The 22,557-nt window shown below is 34.0% G+C and overlaps 1 protein-coding gene and 2 non-coding genes across 3 annotated transcripts in view; all 3 read left to right on the forward strand.

Annotated features, from left to right (window-relative positions):
* The window catches only part of EIF3A (eukaryotic translation initiation factor 3 subunit A), a 37,483-nt gene extending 14,926 nt beyond the window's left edge, over positions 1–22,557 (forward strand). Inside the window, exons 7-22 of the mRNA XM_074286874.1 lie at positions 1,730–1,901; positions 6,208–6,312; positions 6,715–6,813; positions 8,157–8,273; positions 8,719–8,904; positions 10,882–11,229; positions 11,677–11,781; positions 11,871–11,984; positions 13,264–13,386; positions 14,528–14,681; positions 15,138–15,322; positions 17,016–17,101; positions 17,883–18,619; positions 19,868–20,054; positions 20,339–20,523; positions 21,290–22,557. Of these exons, the coding sequence (XP_074142975.1) occupies positions 1,730–1,901; positions 6,208–6,312; positions 6,715–6,813; positions 8,157–8,273; positions 8,719–8,904; positions 10,882–11,229; positions 11,677–11,781; positions 11,871–11,984; positions 13,264–13,386; positions 14,528–14,681; positions 15,138–15,322; positions 17,016–17,101; positions 17,883–18,619; positions 19,868–20,054; positions 20,339–20,523; positions 21,290–21,510 (3,124 nt within the window). The 3' untranslated portion in view covers positions 21,511–22,557. The remainder of the gene's footprint in view (positions 1–1,729; positions 1,902–6,207; positions 6,313–6,714; positions 6,814–8,156; positions 8,274–8,718; positions 8,905–10,881; positions 11,230–11,676; positions 11,782–11,870; positions 11,985–13,263; positions 13,387–14,527; positions 14,682–15,137; positions 15,323–17,015; positions 17,102–17,882; positions 18,620–19,867; positions 20,055–20,338; positions 20,524–21,289) is intronic.
* On the forward strand, positions 2,729–2,858 carry LOC141559260 (small nucleolar RNA SNORA19). Its single transcript, XR_012487323.1, has one exon. It is a non-coding gene; the product is annotated as a small nucleolar RNA SNORA19 (small nucleolar RNA).
* On the forward strand, positions 7,145–7,275 carry LOC141559261 (small nucleolar RNA SNORA19). Its single transcript, XR_012487324.1, has one exon. It is a non-coding gene; the product is annotated as a small nucleolar RNA SNORA19 (small nucleolar RNA).

The raw sequence follows: 22,557 nt of genomic DNA on the forward strand, positions 1-22,557 counted from the left end.
ACAGGAGGAACAACATAATAAGGGGTATGGGTAAGGCATATGGGGGTCTGCCTGGAGCTTAGAGGAAGAATGTGATGGGGGCAGATACATGGGCTCCAGACAGGACTCAGAGGGGCCAATAATGAGGGGAAGGTAGATAGAATGGGACAAAGGTCTCAAGTCAAGCCCCTGATGTAAAGGTAGAGAATTTCTTTTGGTAAAGGCAAGTTTGTGTAATGTGACTGATGATGGAGGATTTGCAAATAGAAATTTGAATTGTTTGTGAGGTTTTTATTGATTATGCTTCCAAGATTGAATTTAATCATAAAAACTTTTAATAAGAGTAGTTCAAATAAGAAAAGGTAAATCTGAGTAAATTGTTGCTGTGGGCCACAAATCACTTTTAATATCCAGTATTGAAAAGCTTAAAATGTCAATGGGAAGTAGATGGAGAGGCTAGACAGTACCATTGATTTGGAATCAATGCTCTTGATTGGAGGAGACTCTTTGAAAAATGTTAGTTATGATATCTCTTCATTTGTTTACTTTTTAAATGCAGTTTAAAGAAAATACTATAACCAATTTTTGAAACCTCAATTCTGTGCTTTAACTTTTGCCTCTTTGAGTTTTTAGTTTTTGGTTAGCGTGATTTCTCTAGCATACTTCTTTGTTTAATTTTATTGTCAAATTTCAATAATGTCTTTTATATTGGTTAAAAAGCATCACCTCTGAAACATTTGTAATACATCACTTGTCTTAACATTCAATTATAAAAAACAAAACAGCATAAATAAACTTTTTAAAATTATATCTTTTTATTTAGAAAACATGCAAGGAGGCAGCTAGGTGGCCCAGTGGATAGAGCACCAGCCTTGAATTTAGGAAGACCCAAGTTCAAATCTGGTCTCAGACACTTAACACTTCCTAGCTGTGTGACCCTGGGCAAGTCACTTAACCCCAGCCTCAGGGGGGAAAAAAAAAGAAAACATATGCATGGGAAATTTTTCAACATTGATCCTTACAAAACCTTGTATTCCATGTTTTACTCTCCTTCCCCTAGATAGCAAGTAATCCAATATAGGAATAACTACTTATACAATAATCTTGCTGCACAAGAAAAATCAGATCAAAAAAGGGGGAAAAAATAGAAAGACAACTCCAACAACAAAAGAGTGAAAATGCTATGTTGTCCTCTTTGGATATAAATGGCTGAAATGAACATTTTCTCTTAAGAAATTTTGTTGTATGATTCTTTGGTCTTTTATATATTGGCCCTAGCTATTAAGTGACTACAACATTTTGTTTTGTTTTTTCCTTCTTTGTATTTGAACTAAGACTCAGTAACTGGCAATGGAATTAATGGATTCCCCACAATACCCTCCTTTTCTCAGTTATATAATTCACAATGCACAAAGAATTCCCTATGGATAGCAATAAGCAGACTACTAATACACTTCACATGTATGAGTTTACAGTTCTTACTATGTGATGTGCTAGCATCATAAAATTTCTGATTTTCTATAAGTGGCCTGACTTTCAGTTCTAAGTCATTAGATAAACATTTGAAGTTTGTCTTTTTCTTTTTGATAACTATATAAGAATAATCTACTGGAAAAGTATCTCTTCTTTGTGTTCACTGTATAGGGTGCAATTCCTTTAAAATTTGTCATAAGGAAAACATTGAATGTAAATTGAATAGATTGTGAATATCAAGTTATAAAAGGTTCTTTTGTAATTTTGTTCTCAACAGAATGTCAACTAGAGTTCTTTTAGCCACACTCTCCATTCCTATTACACCAGAGCGTACTGATATTGCTCGACTTCTGGATATGGATGGCATCATAGTTGAAAAGCAACGTCGCCTTGCAACACTGTTAGGTCTCCAGGCTCCACCAACACGAATTGTTCTTATTAATGATATGGTAGGTATCAATTTGAGCCATTTGCACACTCTAACTTCCAATGGATTTCTTTTGTTTTTCCCTTATGGGGTAAATCCATTGATTCAGAATCATGGTAGAATTAAAAAGGAGAAAATGATTTCTTTTATTAACTAATTAATTTTTTTAATGTTATTTACAAAATCCTTTATATTTTGTAAATAGAGGAATTATATTGCAAGAGTTAATATGTAGTACTTTAAATTATGGTATTTGATAGTGGCAAGGGAAATGCATGTTTCTAACAGGGCCAAAGAATTGTATAGGGAATTTCTTGCAGTACAGTTCGAGTAGTGAATTTTAATCCCTGGTAACTGAAATATGGTATTACAAGTAGAGTACTGTAGTTTTGATACAGGGAATTTTTTTTTTTTTTTTTTTTTGTAGTAGTAGTAGATATAAGATATTTATGTAATAAATATAAAAAAATCAACAAGCAATTATCAAGTGATTACATCGTGCCAAGCACTGTGCTAAGCAGAGATTATAAAGAAAGGCAAATATATATAGTCCTGACCCTCAAAGAGCTTATATGCTAATAGGGGAGACAATATATATACAGTACATAAACAGTAAAAATTAAATATAATAGAAGAGAGCAACAAGGTAATTTTTGTGTGGGGCAGGGGAGGAATGGAAAAGACTTTGGAAAAGGTAGAATCTGAAGGAATAGGTGAGGAAGGAGAACATTCTATCATGATGAGTAAACAGATGTAAAAATAAGTTATTGTCTAAATTGAATATTATGTTTTTAAAGTGATGAATTTTTGTAGACTCTCAAATTTTTATTTTCTCAGATGAGGATACTTATGCACATTTCATTGACCTGCTTTCATTTTATTGTGAGCAGTGTTATTTCTGATGTGCTATATGATTTGTAGAAGGTTAATTAGCAGCATAACTTGAAATAGTATTGCTGCCAGTCCCCTTCAAACAAGTAGTATTTTGAAGTAACCTTAAACATGAGATGCTTTAGACAAAACTCTGAATTTCTTTATTGATGTCAACTTTTAATATATTTTTTCTAGTTACATATAAAAACAATTTTCAGCTTTTTAAGTTTTGAGTTCTGATTATATCTTTCCCTTTCTTCACCTTAAGCACCTTAATAAAGCTTATACAAATATGCAGTAATGTTTCTGTATTCATTTTGTGCAAGGAAATTTGGACCAAAAAAGAAAGAAAAATAGTTTGCTTTGGTCTTTATTAAGACACCATCAATTTTTTCTCTGGAAGGGGGATAGCATTGAGTGTTTAGGCATCATCTGGAATCATTGTATTCCTGAAAATAGTTCAATCATTTAGTTGTACTTTGTACAATATCACTGATACTGTGTACAGTGTTATCCTGGTTCTGTTGTTTACTGTATATCAGTTCATGTTAAGTCTTTCCAGGTTTTTCTGAAAAATTTTGCTTGTCATTTCTTATAACACAATAATTCATTACAATAATTTGCCACAATTTGTTTAGCCATTTCTCCATTGATGCGCATCCTCTTTTAAGAGCTGCTATAAATATTGCTTTATAAACATCTACTCTAATACCTTAATTTTGAAAGAATTCTGATCATTTGTGAAGCTAAAGTAAAAACCTATGGAACTTTATGGAAATTATCAATAAAAATGACTATAATTAGTGGATCTTATGGAAATGATATTCTGGGTAACCAAGGTAAGATAATGCAACTTAGAAGAGGTGATGTAAAGTAAAAGTTAGTGGTGTGAGAAGTCATAGAAAAAAAGATGTCTAAGTAGGAGTAATTATGCAATTGATACATTTGCCTTCTTGGGAAACTTTTTCTTTGAAATTCTGCTCTGGCTTATCTGAGAGAAATTACTGACACTTCAAACATTACTGTCCCATACTTAAGAGATACCTATTGTCTGGAACCATAGTATTGGAGCTTGAGAATAAATGAGTTTTCTTAAGCCATGTAGTCATGACATAAAAGACAGAAAATAATGCATGGAAGAATTAGCAACAGATTAGACCAGTTTTGAGTGTGAGGAAGTGACTTTATAACATTCCTGAGAAGGATTTGTACTGAGAACTTGATAGGTATTTGTCAAAGAAAATTGTCGAGTAGAGAACCGTTTTTGAGAACTTCATTGAGTGCATGCTGTAAACATTCTTTCTTTTATTGCCCTTCATGTTTTTATTCTATTTCTAGCACCAAAAAAAAAAGCTTTAACAAATGTTCCCCACTTTGAGCCTTCCACAGTTTTCATAAAACAGTATTTTTTTTTCCTTTTTTGTCATGCTTTTTGCTTTTCTTCCTCTTGACAAATTTATCCAACTATAGCAACATTGGTTGTTTTATTTGTCACTTCAGTTTTATATTAAAAAGCCTAATTTGTACTTGTTACTTCCTCTACACAGAAAGTTTTAGAAATGTTATAACTCTTAGGCGATTTATTTTTATCTGGATATACTCAGTATGATTGAAGACTACTATTACCTTTTATATGTATTGTAATGCTAAAAACACTGGAACAAAAGAGACTTGAACTTGATTCTTACCTTGTTCTCATGGAGTTTAGAAATTTAGATTTACCAAATGAGTATTATATACTGGTGCAGTAATGTCAAGAGAGATAGCACTTATTTGTGGATTAGAACTGTGGCCAAGGTTGTATAGCAAGAGATAGGACAGAGAAATAGGAAAGATCATTCATGCAGAGGAAATGGTTTGAAATTGTGTTGGACAATGTAAACTGCTTTGACCTGTGGTATATTGAAAAGTATTGGGATGGAATACATTAATGAGAACATTGCTTAAGTAGTTTAGAATTCTGTTTTTGTTTGGTTTGCTAAGGTAATTAGGGTTAAGTGATTTCCCCAGGGTCACACAGCTAGGAAGTATTAAGTATCTGAGATCACATTTGAACTTAGGTCCTCCTGACCTGATCCTGGTACTCTATTCACTGCCACCTAGCTGCCCTTTAGAATTAATTCTGTATGTGGTGTCAGTGGGAGATTTTGAATAGGGAAGAGATGTGATTAGTTGTATTCTTTTCCTAAATATAGTATTTTATATTTTTCCCCAGTTACATTGTCAAGAAAATTTAGCATTCATTTTTAATAATATTGAGTTCCCAAATTTTTTTCTCCTTTTCTCCCTTCCCCTTCTCCAAAGATGGTAGACAGTTTGATATAGTTATTTGCTATCATGTAAAACATATTTCCATATTAGTCACAGTTGTGAAAGAAGAATCAGATGAAAAGGAGAAAAAAAAAAACAAAAGAGAATGAAGCAAGTGAAAAAAATAAGCTTCAATCTGCATTCTCAGTTTTTTTCTGGTTTATAGACATCATTGTTCAAGTCTTTAGGCTTTTTCCTTATTATGTAATAGGATTCCATATTCATATAATACAGCTTTTTCAGCAATTCCCTAATTGATGGGTACACCTCAATTTCATATAGGTTTGTTATATGAATAGGATTGTTATATTTTATATAAAATTATAATTAATACTTTTAAATTAAAATTAATGTGATTTTATTTTATATTTATTTTATATAAATATTTTCATATAGATCCTTTTCCCCTTTTTATGACCTCTTTGGGTATGATTGGATTTTTAGGAAGAGTATTGTAACTTGGCTGCTGTGTGCTAGATTTATTGAAGGTTGTTGAACCAAATATACAGTGGCTCTTGGTTTGAGGAGCTGACTTAGGGAAGGTATTATAGTGATCAAAATTTAAGTTGAGGAATGCAATTAGAAGTAATTGACATAAAAGGATGATAGTAAATTTTAGCAGAGCCACTAACACTTGTAACTTGGGCTAGTATTCAAGAGGTGAATTGTCAGGAAATAGAAGTTACTTTATAAAGGAGGACTAAAATTACATGAAGAAATAAGTGATCAAGAGAATTCTTTTTGACTTGTCCATTTCTTGTGTATTTAAGAATCAATAAGCAGCTGTCAAAACCATTATTGTGGTTAAATTATTTCTTTGAATTTTTTGTTTTAATTTGTGATTAGTTTAAATGGGTGATCATTAATCAATAAGGAAATTTATTTTCTTATTCTCCTAAAATTGGAGAAAACCTTCAGAGTTAAATCTCTACTTCAGAATCCATTTAATGAGATTTACCTGTATATTCAACTTTTCAAGATTGTAGCTATTATATATAGTGAATTGTAGTTGTAGAGATCTAAATCTTTTTCAGCTTTCTAATCCTATGAGTCTGGTTTTAATTTATAGCCAGTATAAAATCAGTTACCTTTACATGTTATTAAAAAACAATGATATTTATATCTTTTTTCACTGCTTATTCTAGGTTAGATTCAACGTATTACAATATGTTGTTCCAGAAGTGAAAGATCTTTATAATTGGTTGGAGGTGGAATTCAATCCACTAAAGCTGTGTGATCGGGTTACAAAGGTGAGTATTCTTGTGGAAATTTTAAATTACATTATGGGAGTTAAAAAAAAAGCTTTTTTTCCTAGAGTTTGGGTTAGAATTAACTGTCTAGGAAGAATAAAAACTACTTTCCAAGATGTGTATGTCAGCATGAAATGTTGTGTTTCAGTGGACTTAGTGCAAATTTCAGTGATTTTAAAAGAGAAAAGATAATTATTATATGCTAAATAAACTTTTGGAGGTAAATTAAAAACATAACATAGCCATTGTTCCTTCAGAAAAAGATGAGCAAATTGGTCATCTTGTCAAATTGTCAAATCTTTGTTCTCATTTGTAAAAGTTTACTGTGGCTTGATAATTATTGTATTTTAATTATCTATTTAAGTTTGATATAATTGAATTTTTTGCTTAATATTTTTGTAGGTTCTAAATTGGGTGAGAGATCAAGCTGAAAAAGAACCTGAATTACAACAATATGTTCCACAACTGCAAAATAACACTATTCTCCGACTTCTGCAGCAGGTAAAAATGCAAAATGAATATTTTATATCGGCAAGGTAAAAAGATTAAATCCAAACTTACCTTGATATTATACATATTTAAACATATTAAACAAAAATCATTGTTGGGTCTTTGCCTTTTTTTCCTTGTTGTTTGTTTCTGGACTTCCACATTTTGATTGTTGGAGGCAGCATGGAAATTCCCTCTCCTCCTTCCCCCCAAAACAGAGGACATAGATATTTCAGTCCTGACACTAACCCTTAGAGCTGTGGGTGGACATCTCACCTGGTGAAATGGTTTGTAAGCCTCAGCAATATGTAAACGAATTTTTGTTAGTACTTATTATATCCTTATGCACATTTCATTGACCTGCTTTCATTGTTCCAGGAAGCAGTGTTATTTCTGATGTGCTATACAATTTGTAGAAGGTTAATTAGCAGCACAACTTTGTATAGTAATGCTGCCAGTCTCCTTCAAACAAATATAATACCGACCTAGGACTAGAGGAAAATTTCTTTCCTTTTCCCTTTCCCTTTTCCCTTTTCCCTCTTTCCTTTCCTTTTACAAAAATTTTATGCATAGGTAATTTTCAAGTATTGACAATTACAAAACCTTTTGTTTTAACTTTTCCCCTCCTTTCTTCCACTCCTTCCCCCAGATGGCGAGTTAACCAATACATTGTTAAATATGTGAAAGTATAAGCTAAATACGATATATGTATACGTGTCCAAACAGTTACCGTACAAAAAGAATAGGACTTTGACACAGTGTACAATTAGCCTGTGAAGGAAGTAAAAAATGTATGCAGACAAAAATATAGGGATTAGGAATTCTATGTAGTGGTTCATAGTCAACTCCCAGAGTTCTTTCACTGAGTGTAGTTGGTTCAGATCATTACTGCTCTATTGGGACTGATTTGGTTCATCTCATTGTTGGAAAGTTGATCATCATATATTATTGTTGTTGAATTATATAATGATCTTCTGGTCCTGCTTATTTCACTCAGCATCAGTTCATGTAAGTCCGGGCTTTTCTGAAATTATCCTGTTGGTCATTTCTTACAGAACAATAATATTCCATAATATTCATATACCACAATTTATTCAGCCATTCTCCAATTGATGGGCATCCACTCAGTTTCCAGTTTTTGGCCACTACAAAGAAGGCTGCCACAAACATTCTTGCATATACAGGTCCCTTTCCCTTCTTTAAAATCTCTTTGGGTAGAGGAAAATTTCAAACAATTATTTCTTAACCCAGTTTTTCTAAAATAATATGTGATCACAAAGGTTTTTTTCTGTTAATGTTAATAATCCTACAAAAGTAGGATCAGAAAGAAAAAATAATCATGTGTTCTTATGCAGGTGGCACAGATATATCAGAGCATTGAGTTTTCTCGTCTGACTTCTCTGGTTCCTTTTGTTGATGCTTTCCAACTGGAACGTGCTATTGTAGATGCAGCCAGACACTGTGATTTGCAAGTGAGTGCTATTGAAAAAAATCGAGAGGGAAAGGGAGAAGAATGTCATTCAGAATATTTATATGACTCTATTAGTACGCTTACCATAGTAGCAATGCTACTATAAAAGAATTATAAGTTGTTGAATATAATTTAAATCATGATTGTTAAACTTGAAGATCAACCAAGGATTTTTAAGGATCTGTGTGTCAGTCACTGCATGTAGTGGAGACTGGAAACACAAATACAAGAAAAGAAACAATTCTTACCTTTAATGAACTCACATTTTAAATTAACTGTATAGTTAAGGCCATACTCATACTTCTTTTCTGAGTTAATTAATATTTTACATTTGTCATATTTGGTCAACCTAGGTTGATGTTTGGGCCTCATAGTTTATAGGTTTAAGTATCCCGTGATTTTAAAAACTTTTTTTTGATAATCATAATTTAATTTAATTTGTAAAGGTTCGTATTGATCATACTTCAAGAACATTAAGTTTTGGATCTGATTTGAATTATTCTACTCGAGAAGATGCTCCAATCGGTCCTCATCTTCAAAGTATGCCATCTGAGCAGATAAGAAATCAGCTGACTGCTATGTCTTCTGTGCTTGCCAAGGCATTGGAAGTTATTAAACCTGCTCATGTTTTGGTATGTATCTTTTAAACTTTTAGAAGAAAGTAAATGATACATTACAAAAAGAATAGGATTATGAACTTTAGCAAACTATTTAGGTGAGGTTCACCAGAGAGCTGTTGGTCAAATCCTCAGAATATCCACTCTACCTTTGTGAGCCTTTATTTTTCTTATTTACAACTTCTGAAAAATTTGTTTCTTCTCTTTCATTTCAGGGTTAGCATTGTGTCACAGCTCCTTCAAATTTGTAGGGTTTCTTTTTCTTTTTCAGTTTTCCAGTGTAATTCTTTGTTTTTTCCTCAGAAATGCTAGAAATTCCTTTATTCTATTAAAGTCTATTTTTCCCTTGTTGTATTATACTTGCCTTTGTAGAGTAATTTGTTCTTGCTTTAAGACCAACTTTGTATGATGTGGTCCTTTGGTTATAAGTTAGTAAAAGCTTCTAAGTCTAGTGTGATTCTGTATTTCCTGGTACTTGAAGTTTGCAGTGCTGTAGCATTTTTCTTTGAAATAACACTGGATTTGCTAAGATATTCCTGGAACTTTACATTTTCAGTTTCTTTCGGGAGGTAATTAATGAGTTTCCCTCTGGTTCTAATAGATCTTGGCAGTTTCATTTAGGATTTTTTGAAATAATAGTGTCTAGACTTTAATTTTTTTTTTTTTTTTTTCAGTCTAATTTTTTGAATTTGTAATGATTTTTTTTCCTGACTCATACTGAGTCATTGAGTTCTGTTCTAGTTTTTAAGTAATAAGATTACTTGTATAATGGTTACACCGTAATTTTCTAAGATTTTCTTCAAATTCTTTCCTTCGGATCTTTTGCTTAATTTTTATTATTTTTTTTTAATCTCTTCATTTTTTCTAGCTATTGTAGTCTTTGGTTGTTTTTTTTTTTTTGTTTTGTTTTGTTTTGTTTTTTCCCCCTGAGGCTGGGGTTAAGTGAGACTTGCCCAGGGTCACATAGCTAGGAATCTAGCTATTGTAGTCTTTATGGAAAATCCATTTTTACTTTGTTTCTTTTGTCAAGGCAATATTAGACCACCATATTCCCAAGGATTTTAATCCTCTGCTCTTATTTCTGGGTCTTTGAAATTTGGGTTGCTTTCTGTTATCTCAGGTCAGACTATTGGGTCCCTAGAGTTTGTTTAATGCTGCTACACTTCTCTGATCACTGTCTACTGTGTTGCAACTCTCCAGGGCTTTCAGGATTCATGTAGTAGAGCTTTTTTGGGGGGGGGAGGGAGCTTTCCATACTTGTGTCTTCCAGAGACAGTATTTTTGTCCTGTTGTAGGTGTGTCTAATGATAGGGTGCTGCCATGCACAAGTGCTGGCTTGGCTGGTAATCCTCAGAATTCTGGTAGAACTCTTCAAAGTTTCAGGAATGGAAGAAATTATACTGAGATAATCTTATTGTATTTCTTGATCATTATTCATCTGGTATCCCTTAACACTTTTGCTATAGTAAATATGGGGGAGCTGAGTGGTCTGCCTCTTTGGAGGCAATCATCTTAGAAGTTCCTCATGGAAAATTATGCACAAACAAGAAAATGGGATTTACACACATATATCTAGGTTATACTGTAACACATGTAGAATGTATGGGATTGCCTGTCATCTAGGGGAGGGAGTAGAAGGAGGGAGGGGAAAATCTGGGAAAATGAATACAACGGATAATGTTATAAAAAAAATTACTCATGCATATACTGTCAAAGAAAATTATGCACAAGGTAGATTTTAATAAAAAAAAATTAGAAAGCTTTGCCACTCAGAAAATCCTTTCAAAATCTTGAGATATTGTAGACAATCAGTAAAGTTGTGACCTTAGGCATATGATTTGACCTTTATAAAATAGTATTGTGAATCTGGTTTACCAATTTGGTAAGATCAAATGCATTAATATATAGAAAGCTCTTTTCAAGCCTTAAGGAACCACACAAATTTCTATTAATTGTATTATTTGTCATTCTCTCTTTTTTCTTTTATAATAGCAAGAAAAGGAAGAACAGCATCAGTTGGCTGTCACTGCTTATCTTAAAAATTCAAGAAAAGAGCATCAGCGCATCTTGGCTCGCAGGCAGACAATTGAGGAGAGGAAGGAACGGCTTGAGAGTTTGAATATTCAGCGTGAAAAAGAAGAGTTGGAGCAGCGGGAAGCAGAACTGCAGAAAGTGCGGAAAGCTGAGGAAGAACGACTCCGCCAGGAAGCCAAGGAAAGGGAAAAAGAACGCATCTTACAGGAGCATGAACAAATCAAAAAGAAAACTGTCCGTGAGCGACTTGAGCAAATTAAGAAAACAGAACTTGGTGCCAAAGCTTTCAAAGATATTGATATTGAGGTATGTGTCTTACAAATCAAACATAGTTTCTTTTATGGTTCTTTTTTTTTTTTTTTTTTTTTTTTTTTTCTCCAAGAAAATTCAATACTAATTTTTTCTTTTTTTTTTTTTTTTCCCCATTTAAAAATGCTTTCCTAATTTATTTTTGCTGAGGTAGTTGGGGTTAAGTGACTTGCCCAGGATCACACAGCCAGAAAGTGTTGCATGTCTGAGACCATATTTGAACTCAGGTCCTCCTGATTTCAGGGCTGGTACTCTGTCCACTGCACCACCTAGCTGTCTCCATGCTTTCCTAGTTTAAAAGGAGTAGAAATAAAGTTACAAAATATATTTGTTTAAAAAAAAAGTGAAACTTACTGCAAAAACATACCTTTGCAACCAGTATAATTGTTTTCTTTATACATTTCTTAGATAATTTATTAATTCATTTTTATTTATTTCTATTAGGACCTTGAAGAATTGGATCCAGATTTCATTATGGCCAAGCAGGTTGAACAACTAGAGAAAGAAAAGAAAGAACTTCAGGAACGCCTGAAAAATCAGGAAAAGAAGGTGGCAGAAGAGGAGGGGTAGTTAACATTAATGTGCCAACTTTGAAATATTTATTTCATATATTCTATAGCAATTCTTATTTTATTTAGATTGACTACTTTGAAAGAGCCAAGAGATTAGAAGAAATACCTCTTATAAAGAGTGCCTATGAAGAACAGAGAGTTAAAGATATGGACCTTTGGGAACAGCAGGAAGAAGAAAGAGTAAGCTTTTTACACTAATGTTATATTTTTAATATAACTACAATGTTAAGGGCCAAGGTTTCAGAATTGACATTTCTTTATAATTATTTATATAATTATATAAATATATATAATTAGTTGCATTTCTTTATAATTATTTAGAGTGCATTACAGAAATGTAAGATACTCAGAAACATTTATATTTGTAGATCTTGGTCATCCTTTCTATTGTAGGCTAAGATCTTAAGTTGGAACTTGGAAACACAGGGAACATCTGGTTTTGCTATTCTGATCCCTAGGGTGTTTTACCTGCTTCTCTAAAGCTTGAAGTTCTTATTTTTTCTTGTCATGGTAAAACCCATGAGCCTGGACTTCTTTTCAAAGTAATGCTCTTAAGTGTATAAAAATTTTTTGGCTACAGTGGAAACTATTATTTTGAAGTGCAGGTTATTTTGAAAGGCAACAAATCTAATTCATTATTTGAACAATAGAAAATTTTCATCCTGTGTGTGGATTTGTTGGGTTGATTTCTTTGGTTAGCTATCTATTTCATTAAGGGGTGGGGTAGTAATCTTCACTTTAGAATTAGCAAACAACAAAGCAAGTTTGTGGATCCAGGTTAAGAACCCTTGCTCTAAATTGAGCCTCTTTGATATTTAACAAATATTTGAGTCTTCATATTCCATTATACTTTGTTTCTTCTATTGTTGAACTACCCATTTCTGTCTTTTTGACCTTTGGGAGCTTTTTTAAAGAAGGAAATGTAATACACCTCAGAATTCTTAATTGCCTGTTATTAGCCACTTAGAAATGATTATTATGTGGGTATTCTTCAGTTATAATTTTCTAAGCCTTTCTGATATTCTCAAAGGTGGTCTTGGGCATCATGTGTTTGCTATTCTCCAATTTTGCAGAAAAATAAGTAATCTAGGATTGTTTTAATGATTTTACCCTAATAAAATTGTGGGGATCAGGAGGATTGAAAAAATAGGCTCCTTTATTCTTGGTGAGTACAACAGAGATTAGCCAATTGGAAACACTGTTGGGGTGATTCTCTTATTTTACAGTTTTATAAACTGTATTTGAGAAAAATATCTAAAAGTTCTAATGGGTCAAGAGGAAAATTATATTAATATGGTGGTCCTAGGTTTATATGTGTTTAATTGTTAATTAGTTCCTGGTTTTTAAAGAATCAATTTAGAATGCATTTATGTTTTAATACTAAAATTATAATAAGGGTTTTTGTTTTGTTTTGGTTTGGAGTTTTTTTAGGGACTAACAGTGGATAAATATTTTACAGATTACTACTATGCAGCTGGAACGTGAAAAAGCCCTTGAACATAAGAATCGAATGTCAAGAATGCTGGAAGATAGAGATTTATTTGTAGAGAGACTTAAGGCAGCAAGACAATCTGTTTATGAGGTAACCAACTTAATGGTCTTTTCGTTGAAGAACCCCTTACAGCTTCTGCAGTATATCAGTAGACTTGTGATTTCATTCATATGTGTGCTTCTCATACTGATCCAGATTGCCAACCATCTGCTATTCTGTATCTTCTCCCCATGTCATCTTAGTCATTTCTTATACCTGTCCTATAAATTAGCCATAGGAAGTTTTGCCAGTGAAGGCTATTTTCTGGATTCTTGAACATTTGGGGGGGTACCAGTTCAACACTTGTGGCTAACTATTTTTATTAAATGATCACCAACCTATTTTTTTTTTTTTAGATTACTCTTTTCCTAGATTGTTTTTCATCATGCCAGTTTTGTGAACCAGTAAAGTGGAGCAGTTAACTTAGACCTGCCATAAATTCATTGTTAATCTTTGGATCAATTAAAGTCATCATCAAAATCTTGGTGGTGAAAAGTGGTCAGGAAGTAGATTGGCATCATTAATATTATCATGTATGTTTTCCAAGTGTATTTGTCTTACTCTGTAGTTCTGAAACCTAGCCCACAGTGTTTCAATAACATAATACAGGGATTAGCAGAAGATTTCCTTCCCATCAATTCATTATTTGAACAAAAGAAATTTAATATACTTTATGTCAATTGCTGAGCTAATCTCTTTGATCGTTGAGGAGGCCATTAAGGAACCTGGTAGTGATCTTCACCTTGTTGGAATTAGCAGCATGATGTTGAAGTATTTTAAGGATCTGGACACGATTAGAGAATCTTTTTTCAGTTGGACTCTTTAGGGTATTTTTCCTGACAGTGTTCTTTCAGTATGTGACCTCTTTTGAATTGAGCCAGTGAAATGGTGGATACATTACTATCTATATTCCTGCTAACTATTAATGAGGGGAGGAGGGGAGTTGGACCTTAAGCTATTGCATGTTGGTGGTATTGCCAACAATTCTGTTCATTAATAGAACTTAGCATTTATATACATGTATGTTTCTTCATATTATTTACAAATAGACATGTGTAAGTGAAAGAAGAAAGGCAAAAAGGATGCTTAATTGCAAATATAGTTCTGTACAGCAAATGGCAAGGGCTGGTTTATAGCACATTCTAATTGTTCAGATTCTTCTAAAGAGATTTTTTTTTTTCATACATTGCAGGAAAAACTTAAACAGTTTGAAGAAAGACTGGCTGAAGAAAGACGGAATCGCTTGGAAGAACGGAAGAAACAACGCAAGGAGGAGCGCCGTGTGACTTACTACAGGGAAAAGGAAGAGGAGGAGCAGCGCCTGGCTGAAGAGCAGATGCTCAAAGGTAGGGGAGTAAGGTTGAGCTAGATACTGACTTGAGGGAGAATCTAATTGAAAGCACATCAAAAAACATTTAATTGTAAATCCAAAGCTTTTTCTTGTTACTGGCAAACTGATCATAGGTAAATCATTTCTTAAGTCTCAGTTATTTCATTTGTAAAGTGAGCCTGGGTTGCAAATAAAGTCTGGCTCCTTGACGTGGAGAGGATGTTTTATTTTGGGGATATTCAGATTGTGGTCTTAATTTAAGTATTTGAAGGCAAATGTAGCTTCTCCCCGCACCCCTCCCTATTATATTCTATTAAGATCTTATGTTCTATATGAGAATTCTGTGGCATCCATTGCCCTTAAGTAGGGCAATTTGCAATAGAACTATGCAGCAAAGTTGTGTCAGAAAGCAAAAAGAAAAATGTGGAAGGATAACATTTCAAACAAGTTATAATTTCACAAATTGTTGCAGAGCGTGAAGAGAGGGAGCGTGCTGAACGTGAAAAACGTGAGGAAGAACAACGAGAATATCAGGAGCATGTCAAGAAACTGGAAGAAGTTGAAAGGAAAAAACGCCAGAGAGAGATGGAAATTGAAGAAAGAGAACGTCGTCGAGAAGAAGAGAGGAGGATAGCTGATGATTCACTTTCCAGAAAGGTTAGCATGAAAATAATCACTGTTCTTCTCTCCCCGCCCATCCCCCCCTCAGTATTCAGAAACATTTATGTGCTGGTTTGACCTGTTATTTCATCACAGAAGTCAAGCATTTCCTGAAAGACAAATTTAGTAAGTGGATGAAAAATAAAAGCTGTGGCTTGTCAATTGATGATATATTAACTGATACCTGTATTTTTGTCTTGGGTTAAAAGTGAACTTTAAAACTTTAAGCTTGTTTAATTACATTAGTCTAAAGTCATTCACAATAGGAATATTTTCCTAGAGTTTGTGAAAAGGGTATCCATTTAATCTGTGACCCTTTTCCTTGCAAAGGCAAGCTCCCCTCTCCATGTACAAATGATCTCATTCCATCCCCACTCTCTTTCAACTAATCTTTAATGGTGTACTGCCCACCGGCTCCTTGCCTCCTGCCCACACATTTTTCTGTTTCCCCTATTCTCAAACCTTTGCTTGCTCTGTCTGCCCCACTAGGTATTGCTGTATGTCTTCCCTTTTGTGACTAAATTTCTTGAGAATGATGAAGTTCTCTTTTACTTTTTCCTCCCTGACTTTCAACACCCCTTAGTCGCTTATGTCCTGATACTGTTCTCATCCCTCTACCAATGCAGGGACTATATGGTGGGTCTCCTTTTTTCCAATCCACTCTTCTGCCAAAGTGTTCTTCTTGAACTGAAATTTTCACTATCTCACCCCTCATTTTGATAAGTTCTACTAGTTTCCTATGGCTTTCAAATCTCTATTTGACTCTTAATGTCCTTTACACCAACTTCTTTTGTGGGGATGGCCAGTACACAGGTGCTGTATTTTGTTCATTTTGGACTTTTTAAATTAACTTTCTCTTTTCTTTGTTCAAAATCCTTTCTATATTTATAAATCTGAATTTATAAATAGTGCCTTTCTTTAGTTCAGGATGGGGAGGAAGGGAAAGAAGGATAAAGTTTGGAACTTAAAATATGACCAAAAAAAGGTATTGTGTTATATATTGCATGATTGTGGAAGAGGGAGAAAGATAACTGGGAGGAAACCAGTGTCATCATAAACAAAAAACATCAGCAGAAACTTAGCTAGAAAGAAAAATCTATCCTTCTCTAACATATCTTTGTCCTCCGTGTGTGCTTTGGGATACAGTGACAGTGACCTTGCTTTTCCTCCTATGTTACACTCTTGTATTTTTACTAACTGTCCCCTATATGATTTGATTTCCCTCCTCACCTCTACTTTCTAGCTTCCCTGGAGACTTATCTAAATTTCTACCTTCTGCAAAAAAAACCTCTTCCAGTCTTTCTTAATCTTAATGTCTTCTGCCTAAGCCCACATGCAATATATTCTTTATATATCGTTTTACTTTGTGGCCTTTATAGTCTGAAGGCAGGGACTGTTTTGTCTTTCATTGTATTCCCTAGTGCTTAAATGCTAGTACACTGATTGAAATTCTATGTCCTGAAAATAGGACAAAAATTTAAAATGAGATAAGTTACTCATTTTAGAGGTGCTTTAATTTTTAAAAGTATTTTTTCTTTTAAATTTCTAAAATTTGGAAAGAAACATAAAAGAAAACCATGTGGTTTGAGAATTATTAAATACTTTTATTATTAAACTAATTGTTTATAATATAGACAGATTTTAAAAGGCTTGCATATGTGTTTCTGATATTTTACTTTGATTGGCATAGGATACTCGTTGGGGTGATAGAGACTCTGAGAGCACTTGGAGAAGAGGTCCTGAAGTAGAATCAGAATGGAGACGACCACCAGAAAAGTAAATATACTTGAGGGAAATTGAATTGAGTATTCACTAGTTTTTTGTTGTTGTTGTTGTTGTTTTTGGTAGTAGTATTTGAAAATAATGGCATGATTTTTTTAGATGCCAAATGTGAAGTATGCATATAGTGATTAATATTGCATAATATTGGCAATGCGCTCCAATGTTTGCTGTCACCTTCCTAGTTGTTTCTAACTTAATTCTGAGATTTTTTTTTTTTCTTCCTATAATCAATGAGTGATAACATAGGTGTATTGTAAACCTGGTAGAATTTGATTTTTTTTTTTTTTTTTAAATATTACTTTAAAGGTTAAAAGGTATTTCTATACAAATTTTATACAAAGCAAACTAGGTTATTGATCAAAGGTGGTGGTTTGTTTTTTGTTTTGTTTTTTTTGTTTTTGTTTTTGTTTTTGTTTTCCCCCCATAAACAGGGTTAAGTGATTTACTTGCTCTGGATCACACAGCTAATAATTGTTTAATTTGAAGTCAAGTCTTCCTCATTCCAAGCCAAGAGCTCTATTCACTAAGCCATCTAGCTATTAGTTGATCAGAGGATACCTTGTAATTTAAAGTCAATGTCTTCATTTTGTTTTTATAAATAAAAGACTTAATTTACTAGTATGTTACTCAGACATAGTTCCAAATTGAAGCTTGGATTTGGAAAATTATTTAAAAATAAGTGAAGCTTAACTTGCATACTGGAGTGATCCTGTGCAGATGTCCTTCAAATAGTGTTTTGATTAATTCTGAAGAATTTTAATTTGTAATTTCACAGGGAATGGCGCCGGGGAGAAGGTCGTGATGAGGAGAGGTCTCTTCGAAGAGATGAGGACCGACCAAGACGTGCAGGAGATGATGAAGAGAGAGACTCTTTAAGAACAGATGAAGACCGCATTCCGCGACGTGGTTTGGATGATGATAGGCCTCTTCGACGTGGTGCTGATGATGACAGATTCCCTCGTCGTGGGGCTGATGATGACAGAGTTTGGCGTAATACAGAAGATGATCGACCTCCCAGACGGGGTTTGGATGAAGACAGGGGAACGTGGCGTTCTGCAGATGATGATAGACCACCTAGGCGAGGACTAGATGATGATAGAGGAAGTTGGCGAACAGCTGATGAGGACAGGGGTCCCAGGCGTGGAATTGAGGATGATAGAGGACCGAGGCGTGGTGTTGATGAGGAAAAGTCATCTTGGCGCAACGCAGATGATGATAGGGGTCCTAGACGTGGCATGGATGATGATAGGGGTCCTAGACGTGGCATGGATGATGATAGGGGTCCAAGGCGTGGCATGGATGATGATAGGGGTCCAAGGCGTGGCATGGATGATGATAGAGGACCTCGGAGAAATGCAGATGATGATAGAATTTCAAGGCGTGGAGATGATGATAGGGGAACTTGGCGTAATATGGATGATGATAGACTCTCTAGACGTGGTGAAGATGACCGAATGCCCAGGCGTGGTGAAGATTCAAGACCTGGTCTTTGGAGACCAGTTGGCAAACCAGGTAAAATTCAGATCTTTTTGGTTTGGTTGCTTCTGATCTGCTCAGTGTGAGGGGGAAGTTCGTTTATAAAGATGTGGAGATTATCTGAATTTCATTATTTGTTCTGCTAGTCATGATGGTTAAATGCTAGTCAAATGGTTAAAAATGGTCATTTAAAAATCCTTATCCTGTTTTTACATACCCATACCTATCTAAATTATGCTTTATGTTAAATAGCATGCTCACTAGATACTTTCTATCTTCAGTCTTTATGACAAGAAACTTCACGTGTTAAATAAATTAAGATAGAATTGGGGCAGCTAAGTGGCGTAGTGGATAGAGCACCAACCCTGAATTCAGGAGGACCCTAGTTCAAATCTGGTCTCAGACACTTAACACTTCCTAGCTGCCTGACTCTGGGCAAGTCACTTAACCCCAGCCTCAGGGGGGGGGGGAAGATAGAATCAGATTTTTAGAGCTGGAAGAGACCTTAAGAAGAGGTCATCTGATTTAATGTCCTCATAAGTGATTTGCCCCTTATTACACAGATAAGTGTAACATTTTAAATAAAACAAGACTTTCAAACTCAAAGTTAAAAATAATTTACTTAGAACAATAAAATTTGAGTTTTGATTGAATAGATGATATAAATGTTGATATGAATACTCCCAAGTAAATTGTTAGGCTTGTTGAATTAAATTTTATAAACCTGTGATCAAAAAGCAAAGGAGTTCTAGATGAGGAAGTTAGAATCCCTAATTATAAAGGGGGAAATTCTTTATAAAGTTGGGTATGTTGAAGAAATTCTAATTGAAAAATTACTAAAAATGTTGAAAAAGATGTGAGCTGCTTGATTGGATCATCATTCATGGCATTGTATTCTGTTTTCATATCTTTTCACAAAAACTTAACTTAGGTAGGAGAGTGAGACACATTTGACATGTCCCCAATTTGGGAGTGAGTGCTTATTTGGGAGTAGTATCGAGCTTACTAAATAAGAATCTTCTATTTTATAAAACAATATGAAGTATGAAAAGAGCTTAATTTCCCAATAGTAATTATTCTGATAATGTGAATAATAATTTAAAAATAGAGCCAGTGAATAAATTCATGATTTAGGGAACTTCTTTACTTTGTATTCTTTTTGTCATAACTAAGCATTTTGAATTTAATGTCTGGGATACTGATCAATTAGCATTTACCAAAATTAACAATTACATGCCACTTGTAGAATATTAGAAATACATTTTATTTCTCTTTTTAAAATAGGTGGCTGGAGAGAGAGAGAGAAAGCAAGAGAGGAAAGCTGGGCTCCACCTCGAGATTCTAGGCCCTCAGAAGACCGTGAATGGGATCGAGACAAAGAAAGAGATAGAGATCAAGACCGTGAAGAAAATGATAAAGAACACGAAAGAGAGAGAGATGGCGAGCGTGAAGATCGTTTCAGGCGATCTAGGTTTGACTGACTGGACTGTTGTAAAGGGGTGGATTGCTCTTTTTAAAATTCTTCTACATTTTGGGGAGAAGGGAGGACATTTTTAGGTAGTAAATTCTTGTTAATATATACAAGAAAATGGAAGCTTGATTTATTTATTTTTTTTCCTGTTTGTGGATATGCTTTTAATATAGTTATTTCCAGTTACTGTTACTTGGGCCATTTTGTTTCCATAATATATAGCTAGTATTTCCAAAGAAGTTCAAAGCCAAATTAGCTAACTTTTAATTTTTAAATGTCAACAGAGATGAAACTGGGTGGAGAAGACCAGCTGAGGAAGCTTCAAGTTGGAGAGATTCAAATCGCCGTGATGAATGGGATAGAGATGATCGTCGTGGTCGTGACAGAGATGAGAGAGGAGGAAGAGACTTAAGAGATCGACGAGATGATAGAGACAGAAGAGGGCCCCTAAGGAGTGAGCGGGAAGAAAGTAAGCACATTACAAATCCTAAAATATTTGAGACACAGGATCTTTAATATTGAGTCTGTGAACTTGATCTTAAATTTTTTTTTTATTATGGCTTTTTATTTATAAGATATATACATGGGTAATTTTTTCAGCATTGACAATTGCAAAACTTTTTGTTCCAATTTTTCCCCTCCTTTCCCCCACCCTTTCCCCCAGATGGCAGGTAGACTAATACATGTTAAATATGTTTCTTTAATTGAAATTTAGCATTTCCTTCAATAATTACATTCTGAAATGAGATCTTTAGACTTCACCAGACCAGAGAGGGGTCTGTGACAGAAAAAGAGTTTGAGTACCTCAACTGTAATGAAACTTGGGGTTTTATTTAGTAATTGGTTGCTTAATAAAAATGTACTGAGAAACAGTTTACCAATATAATGCTCACAACAGACGTTTAGGTTGATAAGAAAAATGGAGTTCTACCTTTTCCTATTAAATCCTCCTCTCTGAGGACAATAAAGTACTTTTTATTTTGCCAGGTTGCCTGATCAGATATAATGTCATCTCAATATTTCATTGGATAAAAATTGATTTAAAAGTTTTAGGAATGCATGTTTAGTAATAAAGAATCTTTTGGTTCTTTTGTACAGACTAAATAGCAATTATTATCTTCTATTCACTAGATGGGAAGGTGTTCTTGTGTGTTCTGAGGAATTTGAAGTTTTCTTGTTTTAGAGAGTCCTGAGTACCAAGCAAACTTACCAACCATTTTTCTTGTGTATTTTAGCAAGCTCCTGGAGACGCACTGAGGAAAGGAAAGATGAGCGGGCTGAAGAGCGTGAGACTCCTCGTCGAATGCCTCCTCCTCTTTCCAGAGACCGGGAAAGAGAAGGTGAAAAGGAAAGCAGGGGTTCATGGAGAACAGAAAAAGATCGAGAAACTCGAGAATCTCTTCGTCGAACCAAAAATGAGACAGATGAAGATGGATGGACCACTGTACGACGTTAAATCTCAAGAGATACACAGTCTAAACTGGTGTTTTATCATAGGTTTGGTCACATTCAAGGATTATTATATTTGTGCTTAAACCATTCTAAATTGGATTTCTTTAACTAATGTTGTTTCACCATAACATGAAAAGCATGAACTTGTATTAATCCTATATAGATTGATCATGCATTGTATCTGCAGCAGGAAGTTGGAAGACTGAATGCCATTTTCTGAAATTTAAAGTGTTGCATTATTTCACTGATCATTTGTTTACAAAAAAATTTTTAAAAACCCACAAAATTTAAAATGTGAATCCTTCAGGTATTGTAGCACATATATCTCAGTATAAAACTGATCTCTTTTCTTTTCAATTTCAAAATATCTAGTCTTATTTTGGAATGAGGTAAGATTCTGTCATAGAAAAATGTATTTGAGTATCTTTAAAGCAGTGGTATCGAAAAAACAACTGAAGCAATTTTCATTTATACTAAAGCTATTGTTGAAATATACCTTTCTAGGTATTTTGAAGCAAGGCTTTTTGAGGTATTTATTATCTGAATTTAAAAAAAAGGTTTTAGGTTCACATTAAGTGCAGTAAACATGAACATTGGATACAGTGGAATTGTCTGTAGGTTTTATTTGAATGTTGGTAGAAGTGGAACAATTTGAAGTCATTGTTCTAATGAAATATGACTACTGCTGATGTGTGAAACCAGAAAAATACAGCTTTTAAATGGAAAGCATTGGGTGAATCTAGTGCTGAGTTTTTTCTGTTGCCAATAGCAAACTGCTTTTCCATTAATGGAGAATTCATGCCTTTCAAGCATTTTAAATATGACAATATTTATAAATGTGTGGTTTTGGAGGAATTGTTTAAATTCTTTTCCTAATTTCCTTTGTCTTCAGGATAGATTCTTTCAGCAAGTACTTTGTAGTAATGACTGTGTTGACTTCAATTTTGAAGTGTAGTAGCCATGTTAATTATTAACTCTTTGGTCTTATTGAAGCCAACACAGTACTTGCTGCTGTGTTTTTTCTTCAATGATAAATAAAATACTTACAGAA

The sequence above is a fragment of the Sminthopsis crassicaudata genome, chromosome 2 (genome assembly GCF_048593235.1).
Source record: "Sminthopsis crassicaudata isolate SCR6 chromosome 2, ASM4859323v1, whole genome shotgun sequence".
In the NCBI taxonomy this organism is placed as follows: domain Eukaryota; kingdom Metazoa; phylum Chordata; class Mammalia; order Dasyuromorphia; family Dasyuridae; genus Sminthopsis; species Sminthopsis crassicaudata.